Source organism: Lactuca sativa, chromosome 6 (genome assembly GCF_002870075.4).
Source record: "Lactuca sativa cultivar Salinas chromosome 6, Lsat_Salinas_v11, whole genome shotgun sequence".
NCBI lineage: Eukaryota > Viridiplantae > Streptophyta > Magnoliopsida > Asterales > Asteraceae > Lactuca > Lactuca sativa.
This window is the reverse complement of record NC_056628.2, coordinates 156,998,897-157,020,207: the sequence shown is the minus strand read 5'-3', so window position 1 is coordinate 157,020,207 and position 21,311 is coordinate 156,998,897. Positions and strand designations below refer to the sequence as shown.

At 34.7% G+C, this 21,311-nt stretch overlaps 1 protein-coding gene and 1 long non-coding RNA gene across 4 annotated transcripts; both read right to left on the bottom strand.

Annotated features, from left to right (window-relative positions):
- Positions 1 to 7,252: 7,252 nt before the first annotated feature.
- Positions 7,253 to 10,251, bottom strand: LOC111901178 (uncharacterized). 3 transcript variants are annotated; one of them, XR_008224835.1, is made up of 6 exons: positions 9,348 to 10,251; positions 8,222 to 8,500; positions 7,997 to 8,034; positions 7,731 to 7,845; positions 7,474 to 7,542; positions 7,253 to 7,385 (listed from the first exon to the last, which is right to left on the bottom strand). It is a non-coding gene; the product is annotated as an uncharacterized LOC111901178 (long non-coding RNA). The 3 variants fall into 3 exon arrangements; XR_008224834.1 differs by having other exon boundaries at positions 7,253 to 7,542; positions 7,997 to 8,065; positions 9,348 to 10,250; XR_002853425.3 differs by having other exon boundaries at positions 7,253 to 7,542; positions 9,348 to 10,248.
- Positions 10,252 to 17,212: 6,961 nt separating this feature from the next.
- On the bottom strand, positions 17,213 to 17,977 carry LOC111887652 (uncharacterized). Its single transcript, XM_023883821.1, has 3 exons — positions 17,879 to 17,977; positions 17,598 to 17,791; positions 17,213 to 17,501 (listed from the first exon to the last, which is right to left on the bottom strand). The coding sequence occupies exons 1-3, from the start codon at positions 17,975 to 17,977 to the stop codon at positions 17,213 to 17,215; spliced, it is 582 nt and encodes a 193-aa protein (XP_023739589.1).
- Positions 17,978 to 21,311: the final 3,334 nt, after the last annotated feature.

Below are 21,311 nucleotides of genomic sequence, written 5' to 3'. Positions count from 1 at the left end.
TTATATTGTTTTAATAATCAAACAAAAATCTAAATCAAAATCTATTTGCAAAGTACTTAAAGGTTGTAACAGGCAAAAAAACACCCCGTCTAGGTTGCCTTAGAATTTTAGACTGTTTTAATAATCAAACAAAAATATCGTTTCCAAATTCAATCTAATTTCAAATTTCATGTTACATTAAAATCTATGGTGATCTATAATAATCTTCTTATATAAAATGCATAGAAAAGAATATATATATATATATATATATATATATATATATATATATATATATATATATATATATATATATATATATATAGGGTAAAGTGAATATACCTAACAACCTTATATAAGCTTAGGTACCTAACTCCATAATACAACATCGGTTTGTATCATATTTACATTGTAATTGCCTAAGGTTTTTAAACTTCAACCTCATAACTTGATTACTTTCAAAATCTTTGGACTTTCGTCAATATCTTTCTTTTACATCACGTCTTTCTATCGAATACCACCTGATGGGTTTCATATCCTACCGCTACAAATGAAAGGATGTAGGAGAAATATAATGATGAATTTCCAAATTTTTTTTGAAGTAAATCAAGTTTAGGAATGAAGTTTAAGAACCTTGGATGATTGCAATGAAAATTTAATACAAAATGGCGTAGTTTGATGAGGTTAGGTACCTAAGCTTATATAAGGTTGTTAGGTATATTCACTTTACCCATATATATATATATATATATATATATATATATATATATATATATATATATATATATATATATATATATATATATACATATATATATATATATATATATATATATATATATATATATATGGTAGGAATCATAACGAACTAGTTTTAGTTATAACCGCAAATATTCAAGGCTATTTCTAACTTCGTGGTCTCGACATAAATCAAGAAATCATCCTAAATTAAAGATAGTGTCATAATCAACAGGTTCTCTGATATTGATTCACCCGGATTAGTTCTACTCAGGGTTTGTTAAGAGCATCAGTTCTGTTAGTTTTTGTCGGACTAACACCAACAACTATGATGAACCAAAAATTGCCAAATCACCATTGTTTTCCTTTCTTAAAGTCGATGATCATGGATATTTTTCCAAACACTTTATTCTGTACAAAACCTTGAAAATTTGTTTAAAGGTTGGTGTCTTTAAAACATCATCAATTGAAGGAGCTTCAATAAATTTATCTTTTATAATAGTACAAAATTGATCATTTGCAAGTTTCAAAGTTACCAAATCATGGCCTTTAGGTTTCAGTTTCACTAAAGAAAAAATTTGTCTTCAACAGAGATATTATTAGCATTATTGTTGTTATTTGAGTAAAATGACCAAATCTTAGAACTTCAAAAATTGTCTTCAAAAGAGATATTATTAGCACTATTGTTGTTATTTGAGTAAAATAACCATAAAAAAGATGATTCCTTAGAACTTCAAGAAGACTCTGAATGGATATGTCGTACTTACATGGGTCAAAATATGCCCGGAATTTGCATGATATAATTGGTATCTCATGTTTGTAGTTGAGTTTGGTTCTCTCTCTCTCTCTCTCTCTCTCTATATATATATATATATATATATATATATATATATATATATGTTCAAATGTGGATGAACATCTATTGTGCGGGCGTGTGGACAATGTTATTTTGTGAGAATGAAAAAAAAATGTTGTTTGATAATATAAATACGTTCAATCTTACATAACTATTGTCATTATCAAACATTCTTACTAATTAAATTGTCTATAAGGTTATTATATACTTTTTATTAATATTTTCATTATGTCATAATGTTTATTGAGTCGTATTCTGTCAGAATGAAAATGAGTGAAAAACGATTTGTGATAACAAAAATGAATAAGAATTAGTGGGAATACATGAAAATGATGATATTTTTGTAAGGTTGAACGTATTCGCATTACTAAACAACTTATTCTCTTAGTAATTCTCATAGAATCACACTGTCCACACGTCCACACAATAATTGTCCATCCACATTATATATATATATATATATATATATATATATATATATATATATATATATATATATATATATCACATGTATTATGTCTGAATAATTTTTATTCATTTATTAAAAAAAATTACATCTTCAACTGACGTAAATACTTATTTTCTAAGAAGTCCAGCGAGAAACGCGGGAATTACATTAACTTTTAGAAGATGGTAGCTTCGCAATGGTGTAACATCAGGTATTCACTTTGCAGTATAATTTAATAAAAACGTTTTTTTATGAAATTAATTGGAAATGTACTACTTTTAGCCAAAGTAATCCATACGAAGGTTGTAGTAAACGAATATACGAACCTTTGAGTATAAAAAACGACGAAATAAGATGTCAAATGAAGAAGTTGTGAATTTCGGAATATCATTTTCACTGTAAAAATATCAAATAGTGTTTATATAAAATGAAAGAGAAATAGATTTCGTTTTAGCCAAAGCAATGTTCTAAATGGCATGAGGCGTGGTGTGACGGCAAAGCCAAGTCGCAAGCTTTACGAACCATGGCGAGTCATGATGTTTTTCAATGCATGATGTAAGGCGGCGATTTTGTATTGATTTATAATTATTTTACCACATAAATATAGATTTATAGCAAATATAACCAGTTTTTAAAAGTGTAATAACAAATAATAAGAAAAAACACAAAATTTGTATTCCCAATCAGAAAAGGCAAAACAAAGAGCAAAAAAATGTGCCTCAAATGGAAAAAAAAAAAAAAAAAAAAAAAAAAAAAAAAAAAAAAAACTCATGTCATAAAACGTCATAACATGCCATGGTATGCCATATCACGTGTCACACCTAACAGCAATGACATGAGGTTTTTCGTAACGAGGAGTCACACCTCACGCCATGGAACGCCTTGCTGCGCGCCGTGGGGTGCCTTTTATAACACTGAGCCGAAGTATTTTTGATAAAATTTGTAGGACTCATAATTATGAAACACTGGATTATAAAGAACGTTGAAAACGGAGCTTATATGAGAAAGTTACAATTATTAGAAGAAAATGAGAAAATAGTAGAAACCTGAAAGAAAGACGTTTGGCAGCACTTGGCTGCTAAGCTGCCATGTGGCAGCACCAGGAACCAAACTACCTGCCTACCACAAGATGCGACGTGCTTTGTAAATTCACCTCATATAAAAGGAGATTCACCCTTCCTTCATTTGTTATCTCATTCTTTTTCAAAGAAGAGTCTTTCTCTCTCACCATCATGATTCGATTTCTCGTTTTGTAATCTAATTATCGAAGCTCTAGAAGTTTCGAAAGGGGACAAGAAATTAGGCATTGAAGTTCTGCATGCGGACCTTCGGACTTCGTCAAAGCAAGTAAGTTATACTTATCTATAACTGAGTATATTCATAATCGTTGTTACGAATCTATAGTGTTGATGGGTCTACTTACGGAAAGGTGTCTAGAATAGACACATTGGCATGGTTGTTGGATTTTAGAAAGGCTAAATTTCGAAATGGTCATACCTCCCAACTGTCTTGACTGACTGGTCCTTATTTATATCCATGAAGTATTTTTTGGGATTTTGAAGGAACTAATTATTAGTTTTCATGCTTAATAGTCAGTACCATTATAGTATATTACATATTATTGTGTGTTGGTTGAGCTATTTGCAAATCCACCTTCTTAGTAGCTTCAAAACTGTTCAAGTGAGTTTTCTCACTTTGCTATATATTACAGTACGTAACCTCTGTATGTTAGGATGTAGTAGTATTGTAGTATGTTGTTAGGCAAGTAGACTAGCTTAGTTAGTGGCATGTTGTGTAGAAAGGATTTCTTATATATCTTTCATATATGTGTTGACATATCATGTTGTAAGTTGAGGGTGGTCCATCTTTGTGCTAAAGGTCATTAACTGGGAGTATATAATTGTATGTGGTATTTTGGGGAACTCACTAAGCTTTGAATTATCTTTGTTGAATAAATGTTCTTTATGTTATTCATATGATCAGGAGAAGGCTCCAGCATGACTATATTCACATCGAAGAAATAATTGTTTTTAGACTTTCGCTAAAACTCTCTTTTATGTTAATGAATGTATGACTGTGATCTTTTAATGAAAAATGCACCTTCGAATTAACTCCATGTATGTTTTAAAAATGAAAAAATTGTGTTGAAAATCTGTACATTACAAATGGAATTAGATTTCTCCATTGTATTGTTGAGCGAAAAGTCTTGAGAGAACAGATTGTAGTGAAAATTTGGATTCTTTTGTGACATCCTCTAATTTTCAGAACCAACTAAAATTTTCTTAATGCTTTAAAAATCATTTATTTATATTTACGAAAAAATATAATTACAAAAGATCAATTTGATTACAAATTTTTGTTTCCAAATGTTAAAACGCTAAGGGTGTCATAATCAATACAGATACATAAGTTATGGCGTACAGACCTGATAGTCCTCAACATTATTGCAAGTTATCTCTTAACTACTCATTATCTAATCAGGTTCCACTAGATTAAGTCTTGATACATGTGATACATATAAACTGAGTGGTTCAGTTTGGCAAAACCTGGTAAGATGCATAGGGATTTCAATCCTACAATATTGTTATGATAAAATTCCTTAATTATCAGACCTGCAAAATCAACTGTTACCATACAATAACCATATAGGCTTACATTCCCACATATCCATTCCTATCGATCCTCACAGATTATTAGGGAGAAATTATCTCTCCTAATAAACAGTAAAAAATCTTGACTATTCAGCTAGGGGCTTCCTTGGTCGGTGCAGTCATAAAGACATATAGGTCATCAGAGTATTTGATGAATATTGTATCCCATTTCAACTACGTCTGTGAGTAATGAGCTCACGCCACCAACATATTCACAAGATTATCTAGAATGTCAAGTGTTGTCACCTACTCTTGGAGGTCACCAGACATACCATTGTAGTTGTCTAAACAAGACCCACCATTTCTGGTTATCCTAAGGGAATACTATAATATACTCTTGTACAGAGCTACCATACATCGACACCTGAAACTGTCACAGAACAGAAATTTACTCTCCGTCCCTAGCTTACACACATTCTCTTAATGAGACTGCCTGGTATCAAACTTAATTGAACTAGGCATCTTCATTAAATCTAAGTTTATCCCTAGACTAGATTACAACGCCTGTAAGCAACTTCTAATACCAACTCTATTCTTGAGTGACACTAACCTATCTTTAGTGTGTGTGTGTGTGTGTCTTTGTGTGGAACTTTCAAGGAATAGAAGTTGTCCGAAAAAGACACAGACTATAGGGTGCGGATAAAGCAATTGAGAAAAGAAGTCAGTGAAGTATTAGAGAGATAAACCATAAGATTATCATTGAAGTGCTAAAGACATGTGAAACTTTCAAGGAATAGAAGTTGTCCAAAAAAATACAATTGCTACAGGGATTGTGATGAATTAACTTTGTTTTGAGTTAGGTTGAATCATTAGGGAGAACATGGAATATTACTTAAGAGCTACTTTGCTAGACAAAGCTAATGCATACTCTATATGGGAAAGATTAAGATAATTCTAATATATGAAGACACCATAACTTGGCTAAAAATGTTGATGTAGCTCTATGGGCCACGTTATGTTGATGCTTTAGGGGAGTAGAATCGGTACGAGCAGAAAGATTGAGTTTTCAAAGCTCTTTCTTTTGGAGCTCTTAATCGGTCGTGATGGTTTAAGTTGGATTTCGAGTACGATTTTGGGTACGGTCGCATCATCGTCAACTGATTAAGGTTGGGATGCATGAAATTGGTTTTGTAAAGTTGGCATGGAATAGTATAAAGGGTTTGAAGGAAAATGTGGATGTTGGCATCCCCAGGAAATTTCAATTGTGTGAAAAATGGGATCAAATTATGAATAGTATGGTGGTTGCGAAGATTCGAGATGAAAAACATTTTCAACGGGTGTTGTGCTTGAACTTGTAAGTTGAGTTTTGTTATGATCGGATGTAGAGGTGGTGTAGTTTGACAAATTATGTGGATCCATTGTAAGTGAAAATAAGAAAGAAATATATAATGATTATGTAAAAGTAATGGAGGTTTAATAAGTATTTTTGTATTTGTAGGAGGCATAAAAATAAATGAAATAATTGTTTACAATGAATCGTGAGCTTAGCGGGTCTACAATTTGCATGGTTTCCTTAGATGGTGTGGTGTTCTTAACAGGTCCAAACGCTACATCAACATGCCAAAACCAGCATGGTGACATAACGTATAGTCTAAGGTCGTATGGTATGGGTACCATGAAGCCTTTTGTGGTCCAGATGGCCACGGTCGTTGTTCGTACACACCATCCCAGTCCTCTCGTGGTGCTGATCTAGAACCACGAGCATGGTCTCTCGTGTTGGCCACCACAATCCACCACAACCTCTTTCTTCTCTCTTCATCTCTTCTTCTCTCTTGCAGCTTAAACCCATCACGACCACATTCCTTCGTTGTGAGTATACCGGATTTCAGAATGGAAAGAGGGTGAGAAGAAGATGATGAGGTGTATACACACCACGAGCCTTCTGGTGGTGTGTATACATGAAGGACTAATAGATAATGGCCAATATGATTTTTGCATTTTTATTTATATTAAAGTTATATTTTTATTTATTAAACTAGGTGGGAAACCCCGCTCCGCGGGGTACGGAACAAACAAAATTACTGAATACACATGGGTCGGATAGTTTGTTGATGTTTGACGGGTTACGAAAGTAGGATGCTATAATGTCATTCAAATACAAACCAACCGGATAGATTGAAAACAATATAATGTCCTAATGTAAGAAATTAAAGTAAACAAATAAATTATTGTGCATACTAAAAAGCTTACAATATCTACCCTAATCCATCAGAATATGTTAGTTGACCGAGTCATAAAATAATAGGCATTATCTTAAACTATCTACAGCTCTAATACAAAAAAAAAAAAAAAAAAAAAAAAAAAAAAAAAAACAGATTGCTTTACATACCCTTTGAGAGAGTATAGTTGCTCAATTAACCAAGTAAGTAACATAGTTGTCCGGTTCAAAAAAAAAGTAACATAGTTGTCGCGAAGAGCTTGAAATTCCCAAATGAAGCAACACAAAATATAGAAATCTAGAACAATTCAGTTTCTTTTCAACAACATAACCACCATCAATTCTATAAAGTAACCTTTATACTGACTTCTTTTCACATTCCTACACACAAAACAGATATAAAACCCCAAGTCGAAAGCCCACAGTCATAATCATCATTTTATTACCCTTTGAGAAAAAATAACTAAACATACAAAATTTGTAATTTATGAAGACTTCAACAACTCCAATACATAAAAACCTAAATAATGAAAACAAATCTACAAAAGAATTTATCTGAGAACAAAATAACCGAGATGAAATCAATCAGAAAATAAAGTAGTTGAAAAAAAAGATGAAAAAAAATAAAACAAAAAAATCTGACCTGTTGCATTTCAATTCGTGGTTGTGCATGATTTATTCTGACATAATTTTCTCATGGTTAAGTATAAGCCTGGAAGATGAAAACTCATAGTTATATAATCATCTTATGTGTAACATGCATTCTATAAGCTGTAGGAAAACTGCAATATTTGTGTTTTGTCAAAAACAGCAGAAAACAGCAGCAAATACATGCTGTCAAAAATAGCATAAAAAAATTAGTAATGCTAAAACAATAAATAAGCAGTTTTAAATATATACCTTATGTTGTTATGCATTGCAAGTTTGTACCTTCATTCCCAATCATCTTTGATCTCTTTTATAATCAGTCAAAAACATCTTTGATCTCTTTTAGAAATGCTATAGTTTCCTATTTCTATAATCAATGGAGAAAAAGTTAATAATGCAAGATTATCAGTTTAAACTAATAAAAGATGAGCTAAAGTGCCTTCATCAATTTCATTTTGAGAGACATCATAGAAGTAGACTGAAAAACAAAAATCAATTTACAAATAGACATAGTGTACCTTCCGTAGTGAAAGTCTGGAAGATAAAATCAGGAAATCTGGAGGAGGAAATTTAATATCAAGATATCTCTATGAATTAAAAAAAATAAAAGTCAAAAAATTGCATATATTTACACCAGCAGAATCAACCAAATGAACTATAATTTCCTTAATTCAAGTGAAAGATTAATTTTACAAAAAAAAAAAAAAAAACCAACTACATAACATTAACACCATAAAACATACCTATTCTTTCGTATGGCTTTTCAAAGAATTTGAGATCTTACAGATCACTTTTTCATCAAATAATGCATTTTCTTTCTCGATGTCAATCTATGCTTTCTCACCAAGTGGATTGAGTGTATGTTGAGAATTCAATTGTAGCCATGGAATTTGTGATCACATTTCTTGCAGTTTTTCAAAATGATTAAAGATCAGTCAAAGTTCATTCAAAGAATCAAGTTTATTCATGAAAGAGTTTGAAATTGCATGCCGTTTGTGAAGAGCTTGAATATGAACACATACCTGCACATATTATCATACAAATAGAATGATTAGAGCACATACATATATGCCCCTGCCACATGTCAAATAGATAAAAAAAAAGAATTAAGACATAAATCCTATGGTTTGCAATAACATATAGTAAATAATTCGAAATAAAGAAGAAATATATTTGACTATATAAATCAACATTAAATATGTCAATAATGTTGCGTCACCTGCAAGAAAGGTGTCCCCTCAATGATCGATTAGTAAATATATATCGATAAAAAATTTTACTTAGTATAGATTTTAAAAACTTAAGGCCAATACAGAAAAGAACACAAACACCGGTGAACAAATTAACATAAACTTATCATCACATTCCTATCTAATTCCCTAAACAATTTAATCATATTGACCAAGAAAAATAATAGTTTAAACAAATTACCGATACTTTTAAACAAACATATGGCTGATACTTTTATTATCTAAGGTTTGAATCTTTCAGTTTGCATCAAATTATAGTGCTCATAATTACTATTAGAGTCGGAAAAGGAAATGCCAAACAAACATACTAAGAAGAAATGAAAATTAAAATCATTATAAACGAACAATCTACATTTGTACACAAAAGGTATTTAATTTCAGCAAGGTTATAAACAGACAAAAAATAAAAAAATAAAAAAAAATTTTATTTGGTTTAGAAATTTCTTCAAACAGGTGGTGGGCAAAGATACGAAGACACACATAGAAAGCAAATTAACATGTAATCAGAACTACAATCCACTGAAATGAAATTAACATGCAAACTTACAGCCTTCAGTTGTATTAGATACAATAAATCGATAGAAAATTCGAAAATCAATAGAAACCATAGAACACATACTAAAATCAGATATTGACGGTGACATGAGAGAGAAATCGGAAATTCGAAATCCACAGCAACCAGTCTGAATCGATTGTGCATTGGAACCCTCAGTGGAGGGATGGTGGTGGTGAAAGTCGGTGGAGCGATGGTGGTGGTGAGATCCGGTAACTTACGCTCAAACACAACAAATCAGAGCATCGATTTAGGGTTTGATGGCTTGGATGAAGGAGTAGTGGTGGTACTGTGGTGACCTTCTGAAGCAGATCCGTCCCAGAAGTGGTAGTATCAAGTCATCGACAGTACCAATCTGTGAATGGATTATAGAGGCGGCGAAGAAATTGAAGGAACAGAGGCGTACAACAATACGCCCAAAAAAATTAAGGAAACACCTATGGTGGTAGTGGTAAAAGTCGTAGGGTAAGCTGGCCGAAGGAGGTGTCAAAGGTGCATGATGATGCCTCCTTCTTTCAAAACCGACATGCAGAAGAGTGAAGCTGGTTGTCTGGTGGTAGCCGATTCGGCAAGGCGTACGTTAGCGGGAGATGGTGGAAACGATCGAAGGAGATATCCGCTGCTACACCAACAGGTGGTGACGAAGAAGAAGGGATATGCGGTGGAGACGATCGATGGGTTGGTTGGTTTAAGGAGCGGTGTAAGTGTGGAGTGATAGAGAAAAAAGAAAGAGATGAAAAAAAGGTATTCTTCAGCATATTGAAATTGATGCATTTAGCGGTGAAGAGGTGAGCAATGATGGCGGAAGATAGATATTGGGCGAGAGAGGCGGTGATGAACGCAACATGAACACGTTGCAGAGATTGAAGCCAAAACCAGTGCCAAACCATCGATGAGGCAAAAGCACGTGGACACACAATATAGAAAATGATAAAATATACCCCTCTAAAAGAAACAGACGACAATTGTAAAAACAGATATAGACTAAGGACGATTTCTGCCAAACAAAAACATATAGCTAAGGTATGAGACTTTTAATATATAGTATAATAATCAGATTGTTTTTGTAAATCATATTTAGATTCCAAAATTGTAAGTTTCATGGAAAGTGAGTTTTCAGGAAATAATTGTTGTCAACTTTGAAGTTGCATGACACTTTGTGCAACTTATTAAAATTTTAAAACCGATTCAGACAAAAAAGTACTATCATAGTCAGTATATATATATATATATATATATATATATATATATATATATATATATATATATATATATATATATATATATATATATATATATATATATATATATATATATATATATATATATATATATATATATATATATACACACTAGGTTAAAACCTGTAGAACCCACGGGTGTTAATTTTAAATAGAATTAAAAAATTAGTTATGTAATAAAATAATATATCATTAATTTAGAAAACTTATGAACTGTAATATTGTATTCTTTTATAACTTTGTGATTTGTAAGTATTTAATTACACAATAATTTGGTGAGACTAATAGAAATTGTTGCTGTCTTTGTCAGTTTTTTTCAAAACTTTACATTTATTTGTTGCATCATGTGTTTCTTCTTTAGGCTTTCTGAACATAACTTTTAAATCCATGCAATATTGGTGTTTTTGTTAGGATGTGCTCCCTATTTTAAGTAACTTTGTAAATTCTAAGTATTTAAGGCCCCGTTTGGTGAAAAAAAAAACATAATGGAACAGAACAGAACTATAATTTTTTGTAGAGTGTTTGCATACCTAGAACAAGAACTAATTGAAAATTTGACCAAGTCCAATGGGACAATTCACAAAAAAAGAGTCCCACCCAAAAATTTGGAACTCAACAGAACACGCATTCCAGTTTTTTTTATCTGTTGAAATTAACCCTGGAATGGGTCTTAGGTTGCGTCTCCACCATTCTCGTATTCTTATGAAATTATTGGGTTCTTCAAATAGATATCATCGTCTCAGAAACTGATTCTAAATTATTGATTATCGATTTTAGCTTGCATCTCCACCATTCTCGTATGTGCTCAACATCCCAAGGTACAACTCCTTTTTCAAACTTCAGTAGTATCGTCATCTGTTGATTTACTTGAACAAATTATTGATTATTTCTCTCCTAGCTTACCTGCATCTATTTGCTCTTAGTTTTGTGTATTAATTTTGATTGGCTTGAAGTTTTCTATATAATGAAAATCCGATTCTAAAAGTTTTTTAGATTCTTTATCCGCCTATCGTTACCTGCATCTGCATATGTTTCTTTAATTATGTGTTTTAACTTCATTAGTTACTTGATTTTTTGATTGTTTCTTGATTAATTTATAATTACCTGTAACGAAATCCTTTTATTTGGTGGCTGTAATTCTTGTGACGTTAGTATAAATGGTGGATTCCAATTTATAGATTCTTTAGATTCTTTATAGTTTTTTAGATTCTGTAACAAAATCCTATCAATTCACATAGTTTTTTAGATTCTTTATTTGCCTATCGTTACCTGTAACTTGGGAATTCATAATTGATAAAGATTCAAAGGCATACTATGTGAATTGATAAAGTTTCAAGTCATGGGTCTAAACACAGGTAAAGTACATATTGCAATAAAAATGATATTTATATATTCAATTTGTTAATACTATCCTACCCATGATTTAGAGCTGGGGGCGGTTGTGTTTGCCCTCAAGATTTGGAGACATTATCTTTATGGGGTCCGTTGTACTATCTACATGGATCACAAGAGTTTGAGGTACCTTATGGATCAGCCGATTCTGAACATGAGGCAGAGGAGATGGTTGGATGTGCTGAAGGATTATGACTGTGAGATCCTTTACCATCCAGGGAAGGCCAACGTGGTGGCCGACGCCCTAAGCTGCAAAGTGTCGGCAGCCCCTATCAGAGATTTGTGTTTGAGGATGACAATGATTACTCCGTTGTTGGAACGGATCAGGGAGGCTCAGGTTGAGGGCCTCAAGGAGGAGAGGCAAAAGTGCGAGAGGATAGTGGGCCGAGTAGCTTCGTTTGATTATGACAATCGGGGATTGCTGACGCTTCACGGGAGGGTGTGGGTACCGTACTGGGGTGGAGTATGGCAGGTGTTGATGGACGAGGCTCATAAGTCTCGATTTTCTATCCACCCAGGGGCGACGAAGATGTATAGAGATCTTCGACCCGATTATTGGTGGCCCTGCATGAAGCGGGATGTCGCTTGGTATGTTGAGAGATGCCTGACCTGCAGGAAGGTCAAGGTGGAGCACCAGAGGCCTCACGGCAAGATGCAGCCGTTAGACATTCCCGTGTGGAAATGGGAGGACATCACCATGGATTTTATCACCAAGCTTCCCAGGACCGCACGAGGAGTAGATTCGATATGGGTAGTAGTGGATCGGTTGACGAAGAGTGCTCATTTTATCCCGATCCAGGAGAGTATATCGGCAGAAAAGTTAGTCGATATCTATGTGCGTGAGATCGTGGCACGTCATGGAGTGCCGGTATCAGTGGTGTCAGACCGAGATGTCCGTTTTACCTCCAGATTCTGGAAGCGGTTTCACGACGAGATGGGTACTCGTCTCCATTTCAGCACCGCTTTCCACCCTCAGACGGATGGGCAGAGCAAGAGGACGATTCAAACTCTCGAGGACATGCTCAGGGCATGTGTTCTGGATTTCGGTGGCAGTTGGGATACGTATCTTCTGTTAGCGGAATTTTCGTATAACAACAGTTATCATGCGAGCATTGATCGACCTCCCTTTGAGATGCTTTATGGGAGGAAGTGTAGGACCCCGATTTGTTGGGGCGACGTCGGTCAGCGAGTCATTGGGAGCACAGAGGTGGTACTCAAGACGACCGAGTTGATTCAGCGGGTCCGTAGTAGACTGCAGACTGCGCAGAGTCGGCAGAAGAGTTACACCGATAGGAGGCGTTCAGACTTGGAGTTCCGGGTGGGTGATATGGTCCTTCTGAAGGTCTCACCTTGGAAGGGTGTCATCAGGTTCCGAAAGAGGGGCAAGTTGGGTCCCAGGTTTATTGGTCCTTTCAGGGTTTTGGCCCGGGTGGGTCGGGTTGCTTACCGATTGGATCTTCCTGTAGAGCTTAGCCAGATCCACAACATTTTCCATGTGTCTCAGTTGAGGAAGTGTTTGGTGGATGAGTCAGCAGTTGTTCCCCTAGAGGATATTCAGGTTGATAGCAGCCTAAATTATATTGAGAGGTCGGTCGCGATTATGGACCCAAAGACAAAGACCTTGAGGAACAAGGAGATTCAGTTAGTGAAGGTACAGTGGCAGCACCGAAAGGGGTCTGAGTGGACGTGGGAGGCTGAGGAGGAAATGAGAGAGCACTACTCGGAGTTATTTTGCAGATTCAGCCGTAGCAGACTTCGAGGACGCAGTCTGAGACAAGTGGGGGAGAATTGTAACGACCCGTCTCTGGTATGTTGCTTCCATGGCATTTAATTAGAAGTTTTCAAGAAGGACTCGGCGAGTCTATAGTCCGACTCGCCGAGTAGGGACGGGATTTTGTGCACGTGTTAGTCGGCGACTCGGCGAGTCCATATTCGGGACTCGGCGAGTCTGCCTGCCAGGAAGAAACCCTAAATCCCCGGTTTGCTCCCTATTTAAGCAATGTTATGTGCCCCAAACTCGCCTCCTTCACCCTCAGAGAGCTGTGAGAAACCCTAATCCATCCTTTGAGTGATTTAAGTGTTTTTGTGTGGACTTTGAAGGCTTGAAGAGGAAGAAGAAGAAGAAAGGAACAAGGAGAAGAGGTGTAGAGCAAAGATCCAAGGGCAAAATCAGAGTTCATTGAGGTATTCTTCGGATTCCTTCTGTTTTATGCTTTAAACCTCCATTAGAACACTTTTAGGGCTAGTTTGATGTATTTTCCAAACCCTATAGTTGTATGGATGCCTTAATAGGTCGAGATATCCTTAGATCTGTTCATTTAGGAGTTGTAGATCCCGGATCTATTGCCTTTTTGAAGACACTTTGCATGAGAACCCTAGATCTAGCCTTTATTATGCTTTTTGAGCCATTTTATCTTCATGGGTGCATATGGGCATGTAAAGATAGAATCTTTACGTGCTAATCAAGTTAAGGGAGCCCAGATCTATAAGTTTTATACACTGGATTCAAGCAGAATCGAGTTTAGAGTTGTTGCATGCAAGCGACTCGGCGAGTCGAGTCGCGAGTCCCCGATTTTCCCTTTTTGGGTGATGCCGAGTGGGGACCAGTGAGTAGTAGAGTGGACTCAGGGAGTTGGAGGTCGGACTCAGTAATGGAGGGACTCGGCGAGTTGTTCATACAACTCGGCGAGTCCAAGGCAATCTTCTTAGCTCGAAGAACAACTCGTCGAGTTGTTCATACGACTCGGCGAGTCGGATGCAGATTGCCTGAGTTTTAGATTTGAAAGGGAACTCGTCGAGTTGATGCCATACTCGACGAGTAGCAGCAAGTAGGGTTGAGAAGTGAGAATAGGGACTCGGCGAGTTGGCAGCCCAACTCGGCGAGTCAGGTCAACTGTAGGTTGACTTTGACCGGGAGAGTTGACTTTGACCAGGGGTAAAAGAGTCATTTTACCCCAATGCAGTGATTAGTGTTTGATTGAGTGTGTTTATGGAATTGTAGCCGGGGAGATACCGGAGCAGCAGCAGACAGTTTCCAGAGCCATACACACAGCAGCCAGTTCACAAGGTGAGTTTCCTTCCAGTAGGAACGGGTCTAAGGCCACAATGCCGGCCCGTTCAGTTAGTCGTAGTTTCTCGACTTCGTTCCAATGCAGTAGTTAGTATGTTTGACGCCTCCGTGGACCAGACAGGATTTATGTGTTTATGCTAGTTGATATGTTATGTTAATCTGTGTTCAGTTAGTCAGCTTCGGACTTCGGTCCGATGTAGGGGACGGGGTCCCAGTCAGCTTCGGACTTCGGTCCGATGTAGGGGACAAGGTCCCAGTCAGTCAGCTTCGGACTTCGGTCCGATGTAGGGGACAAGGTCCCAGCCAGTCAGCTTCGGACTTTGGTCCGATGTAGGGGACAAGGTCCCAGCCAGTCAGCTTCGGACTTCGGTCCGATATAGGGGACAAGGTCCCAGCCAGTCAGCTTCGGACTTCGGTCCGATGTAGGGGACAAGGTCCCAGTCAGTCAGCGTCGAACTTCGGTTCGATGGAGGGGGCAAGGCCCCAGTATGTGCTTTATATGTTATTGCATGGTATGTGGTAGTTTGGGGGAGCTCACTAAGTTTCGTGCTTACAGTTTCAGTTTTGGTTTCAGGTACTTCCGCAAGTAAAGGGAAGAGCTCGGGATGATGGCATCGCACACACCACAGCTTCAGTTTTTGTCCTGGGAGTTGATACAGTTTTCTTAGATATGTTTTGATACAGTTGTGACTCAGTTTTCTCACAGTATTTCAGTATGGTTTGAGATACATAGTGTATGGTTTTATTATATGATTCTCATATTTATGATTTTTGGTTATATTAAAAATGAAATTTTCGGGTCGTATTTTTGGGTCGTTTCATTTTTTGTCTATTTAAATAATAGTTTTTTAGGTAAGATATGGACCAAACACGTAACAAAAACAAACCATAGGGACCAAGCGTGTAACAAAAACAACACGCAAAATTAACATAAAAGGACGATGATTATTTTATTTCCAACTTTTTTTAACAGGCGGCAATTTTACAAAAGGAAAAAAGATCCAGATTCCAGCAGGAGCTAGGAAGGTACGAGAGTAAGAACAAAAAAAAGCAGATACAACACCAACACTTAGCACCTCAAGACTAACTATATAGCCAAGTTCTGGGACTTTTACATGACAATCGACTAATCGAGGCAAAGCATTGAAAACAAAATCGCAACATGTAATAAAAGATATATTTAGACATCTCTTTGACTTCAGCGATAGAAATCTGCAAATCTTCAGTCTTGCTAAAACACGTGAACAGAGATAGTCTTTGGGATAGCAGAAATCTGCAAGATTCTCCAAAGGTACTAATTGCATTAAACTCTATAAGACATGACCCATGAAGAGCAAACAAGCAAATTAACAGCAGCTAAACCACCAGGAGAACGAACTTTGAACCACATTTAACTTTAGACTCCAATTTAGTGAAATCCATCCACACCATGAAAGCATAATTTTTTTATGGGTTGCATGTACATTACTGGATGCTCAACTACATCAACACTTTAACAAGGTTTATATGGATCGATTCCCATAAGGGGAAAATTTTAGGGGTATAATGGATGTAAATGTTGAACCAAAAGTAACTTTTAATTACTCCCATGAGAGCATCTACATGTGAAATAAGTTTAACACGAAAGAAAACGCAAAACGCACACTAAGTCAAATTTGGTTGCCAATTAAGTCAAATGGTCAAGACATGGGGAATCGGAAAATTCATGAGGCTAGTTTATGTGGCAATCTCTGAACGAGTTTCTGTTTAGGTGTAACGTATAATCGATTCCGAAGTTTGTTGACAAAAGATATGCAATTCCTTTTCTTTATGTCAAAAATAAACGCAAAATAGGTTGTTGCATTTAGTCCGAATGGTGTTATAGCCCCATCTACAGGTTTGTTCTTAGCTTATTCATTGTAGTTAAGTCATATTGCATTTGGCACTAACAAAGAGGTTCTTTATCGACAAAAGGAAAGAACCAAATTGAAATTATAAATACATACGAACTTTAAATTAGCCTCTGGCGTGTATACCCAAAGGTGAGGGGCACCTAATTAAACATTAAGTAATGCAACGCTCCAAATCCAGCAACAGCAACTACAATGACGATGATGGCAGTCAAACTCCTTCACATACATTCATACATATATAGATACATATATATAATACATACATGCCTACATACATAAATAAGTGCCTACATGGAGATGCTCTTAATTAAACTCATTAGACCCTCGATCGATCGATCACTGCATACTCGGAGGAACTGGTGGTATCTGTGGATCATTTGCAACCGATGGTGCTTCTACCTCCGATGCTGATTGTTTCTTCGGTATATTTTGAGTTGAAACGATCACAAGATAATAGAAAAGCGTCAGGCACAAACTCACAAGAGCCTCGAATGCAGCAGTTGACAACATTCCAGGTTTTAAGAAGTAACATTCATAATAACCTTCTTCATTTACATGCAAATCCCTTCGACTACAAAGCTTCGCTCCCGCAATAAACTGACCCACTGCTACAAACGACAGGAGCCTGTATATATATACATATTAAAGTCTAAACGCTTTTATTGATTAAACTACAAGAAAACAAACGGATTTTATAAGATGAAAACAATTAATTATATACCAAGCTAAAATGATGCAGTATCGTATGAGTTTGGGTATGTTAGGGTGAGTCCGACAACATGCATAACCAGGCCCTGTAGCTACTCTAACTACGATACGAAGAAGAAAAAGAGCCGCAGCAGCTGTTATTGCGAGGCCCATGGCTGGACTACTTGGGTGTATGCATTCGTTACCCACAATGCGGATTTGAGAAGCCTGTGGTTTTCACGAAGAAGAAACGATTAACTACGTAATTATAAGTGTCCATTTATATATAGATTTCCTGCCTATTAACTTATGTACCTTAACCCTGGTTAGCTCGGCGGCAAGCCCAGCTCCGGCGGATAGTAACCCTAGTGCCAGTACTACGGCAGCTACGAGGATGGAGCTCCTGATCACCATCTCTATAAATGCACGATTGTTGTGTGTGAAGAAGGGTTTGTGTGTTTATAGGAAAAGATTGTCATAAAACACAACGAATTCCAGAAGCAAGTTTCCAATGGCACCTACAAAGGTGATCCAACAAAGTACCCGCGACGATGGCTGTTAAGTGTTTCTTTGAATATTAATTTCATTATCTTGTTTTTTTCCTTTTGTTTCAATTCTTTGTGAAAGCTTTTTTTTTTTCATGAAAATCTTGTTGTAGATGATTGTTAAGTGCCAATAAGCATGTTATGGTCTATTTAAATTATTATGAATTGTTTTGTTTCGTTTTGCAACCTTATCTTTTTATTGTAAAGTATTATATATGTATAACACCAGTATTTTGAAAACAATTAAGATTAAACTAAAAGTTATTATTTCATAAACCCTCTATTTTTATATTTTAGCTTTGGCCACTTTAACAATTTCAAAAGTAATTTCCAGTAATAATAATTTTCTTTTACGAAAAAGGTATTCATCTTTTTGAAAAAGCTTCATATTTGAAAAACTTGTTTGGAATAGCGTATTCATTTTGCCTCATACTTCCTTTGTTCGTTGTTTTTGATACTTATGATGCTTTTTTATTTTATGTATTTTGGCATTTAAATCCGAAGAAAAATATTCGATTTTTTTTGGAACTAAGAGAAAGTTAGAATTTTATATTGTTTTAATAATCAAACAAAAATCTAAATCAAAATCTATTTGCAAAGTACTTAAAGGTTGTAACAGGCAAAAAAACACCCCGTCTAGGTTGCCTTAGAATTTTAGACTGTTTTAATAATCAAACAAAAATATCGTTTCCAAATTCAATCTAATTTCAAATTTCATGTTACATTAAAATCTATGGTGATCTATAATAATCTTCTTATATAAAATGCATAGAAAAGAATATACATATATATATATATATATATATATATATATATATATATATATATATATATATATATATATATATATATATATATATATATATATAGGGTAAAGTGAATATACCTAACAACCTTATATAAGCTTAGGTACCTAACTCCATAATACAACATCGGTTTGTATCATATTTACATTGTAATTGCCTAAGGTTTTTAAACTTCAACCTCATAACTTGATTACTTTCAAAATCTTTGGACTTTCGTCAATATCTTTCTTTTACATCACGTCTTTCTATCGAATATCACCTGATGGGTTTCATATCCTACCGCTACAAATGAAAGGATGTAGGAGAAATATAATGATGAATTTCCAAAATTTTTTTGAAGTAAATCAAGTTTAGGAATGAAGTTTAAGAACCTTGGATGATTGCAATGAAAATTTAATACAAAATGACGTAGTTTGATGAGGTTAGGTACCTAAGCTTATAGGTATATTCACTTTACCCATATATATATATATATATATATATATATATATATATATATATATATATATATATATATATATGGTAGGAATCTTAACGAAATAGTTTTAGTTATAACCACAAATATTCAAGGCTATTTCTAACTTCATGGTCTCGACATAAATCAAGAAATCTTCCTAAATTAAAGATAGTGTCATAATCAACAGGTTCTCTAATATTGATTCACCCGGATTAGTTCTACTCAGGGTTTGTTAAGAGCATAGTTTTTGTCGGACTAACACCAACAACTATGATGAACCAAAAATTGTCAAATCACTATTGTTTTCCTTTCTTAAAGTCGATGATCATGGATATTTCCAAACACTTTATTCTGTACAAAACCTTGAAAATTTGTTTATAGGTTGGTGTCTTAAAACATCATCAATTGAAGGAGCTTCAATAAATTTATCTTTTATAATAGTACAAAATTGATCATTTGCAAGTTTCAAAGTTACCAAATCATTGCCTTTAGGTTTAAGTTTCACTAAAGAAAAAATTGTCTTCAACAGAGATATTATTAGCATTATTGTTGTTATTTGAGTAAAATGACCAAATCTTAGAACTTCAAAAATTGTCTTCAAAAGAGATATTATTAGCACTATTGTTGTTATTTGAGTAAAATAACCATAAAAAAGATGATTCCTTAGAACTTCAAGAAGACTCTGAATGGATATGTCGTACTTACATAGGTCAAAATATGCCTGGAATTTGCATGATATAATTGGTATCTCATGTTTGTAGTTGAGTTTGGTTCTCTCTCTCTCTCTCTCTCTCTCTCTCTCTCTCTCTCTCTCTCTCTCTTTCTCTCTCTCTCTCTCTCTCTCTCTCTATATATATATATATATATATATATATATATATATATATATATATATGTTCAAATGTGGATGAACATCTATTGTGCGGGCGTGTGGACAATGTTATTTTGTGAGAATGAAAAAAAAATGTTGTTTGATAATATAAACACGTTCAATCTTACATAACTATTGTTATTATCAAACATTCTCACTAATTAAATCGTATATAAGGTTATTGTAGACTTTTTATTATTATTTTCATTCTGTCAGAATATTTATTGAGTCGTATTCTGTCAGAATGAAAATGAGTGAAAAACGATTTGTGAGAACAAAAATGAATAAGAATTAGTGGGAATACATGAAAATGATGATATTTTTGTAAGGTTGAACGTATTCGCATTACTAAACAACTTATTCTCTTAGTAATTCTCATAGAATCACACTGTCCACACGTCCACACAATAATTGTCCATCCACATTATATATATATATATATATATATATATATATATATATATATATATATATATATATATATATATATATATATATATATATATATATATATATATCACATGTATTATGTCTGAATAATTTTTATTCATTTATTAAAAAAAATTACATCTTCAACTGACGTAAATACTTATTTTCTAAGAAGTCCAGCGAGAAATGCGGGAATTACATTAACTTTTAGAAGATGGTAGCTTAGCAATGGTATAACATCTCGTATTCACTTTGCAGTATAATTTAATAAAAACATTTTTTTATGAAATTAATTGGAAATGTACTACTTTTAGCCAAAGTAATCCATACGAAGGTTGTAGTAAACGAATATACGAACCTGTGAGTATAAAAAAATGATGAAATAAGACGCCAAATGAAGAAGTTGTGAATTTCGGAATATCATTTTCACTGTAAAAATATCAAATAGTGTTTATATAAAATGAAAGAGAAATAGATTACGTTTTAGCCAAAGCAAGGTTCTAAATGGCATGAGGCGTGGTGTGGCGGCAAGGCCAAGTCGCAAGCTTTACGAACCATGGCGAGCCATGATGTTTTTCAAAGCATGATATAAGGCGGCGATTTTGTAATGATTTATAATTATTTTACCACATAAATATAG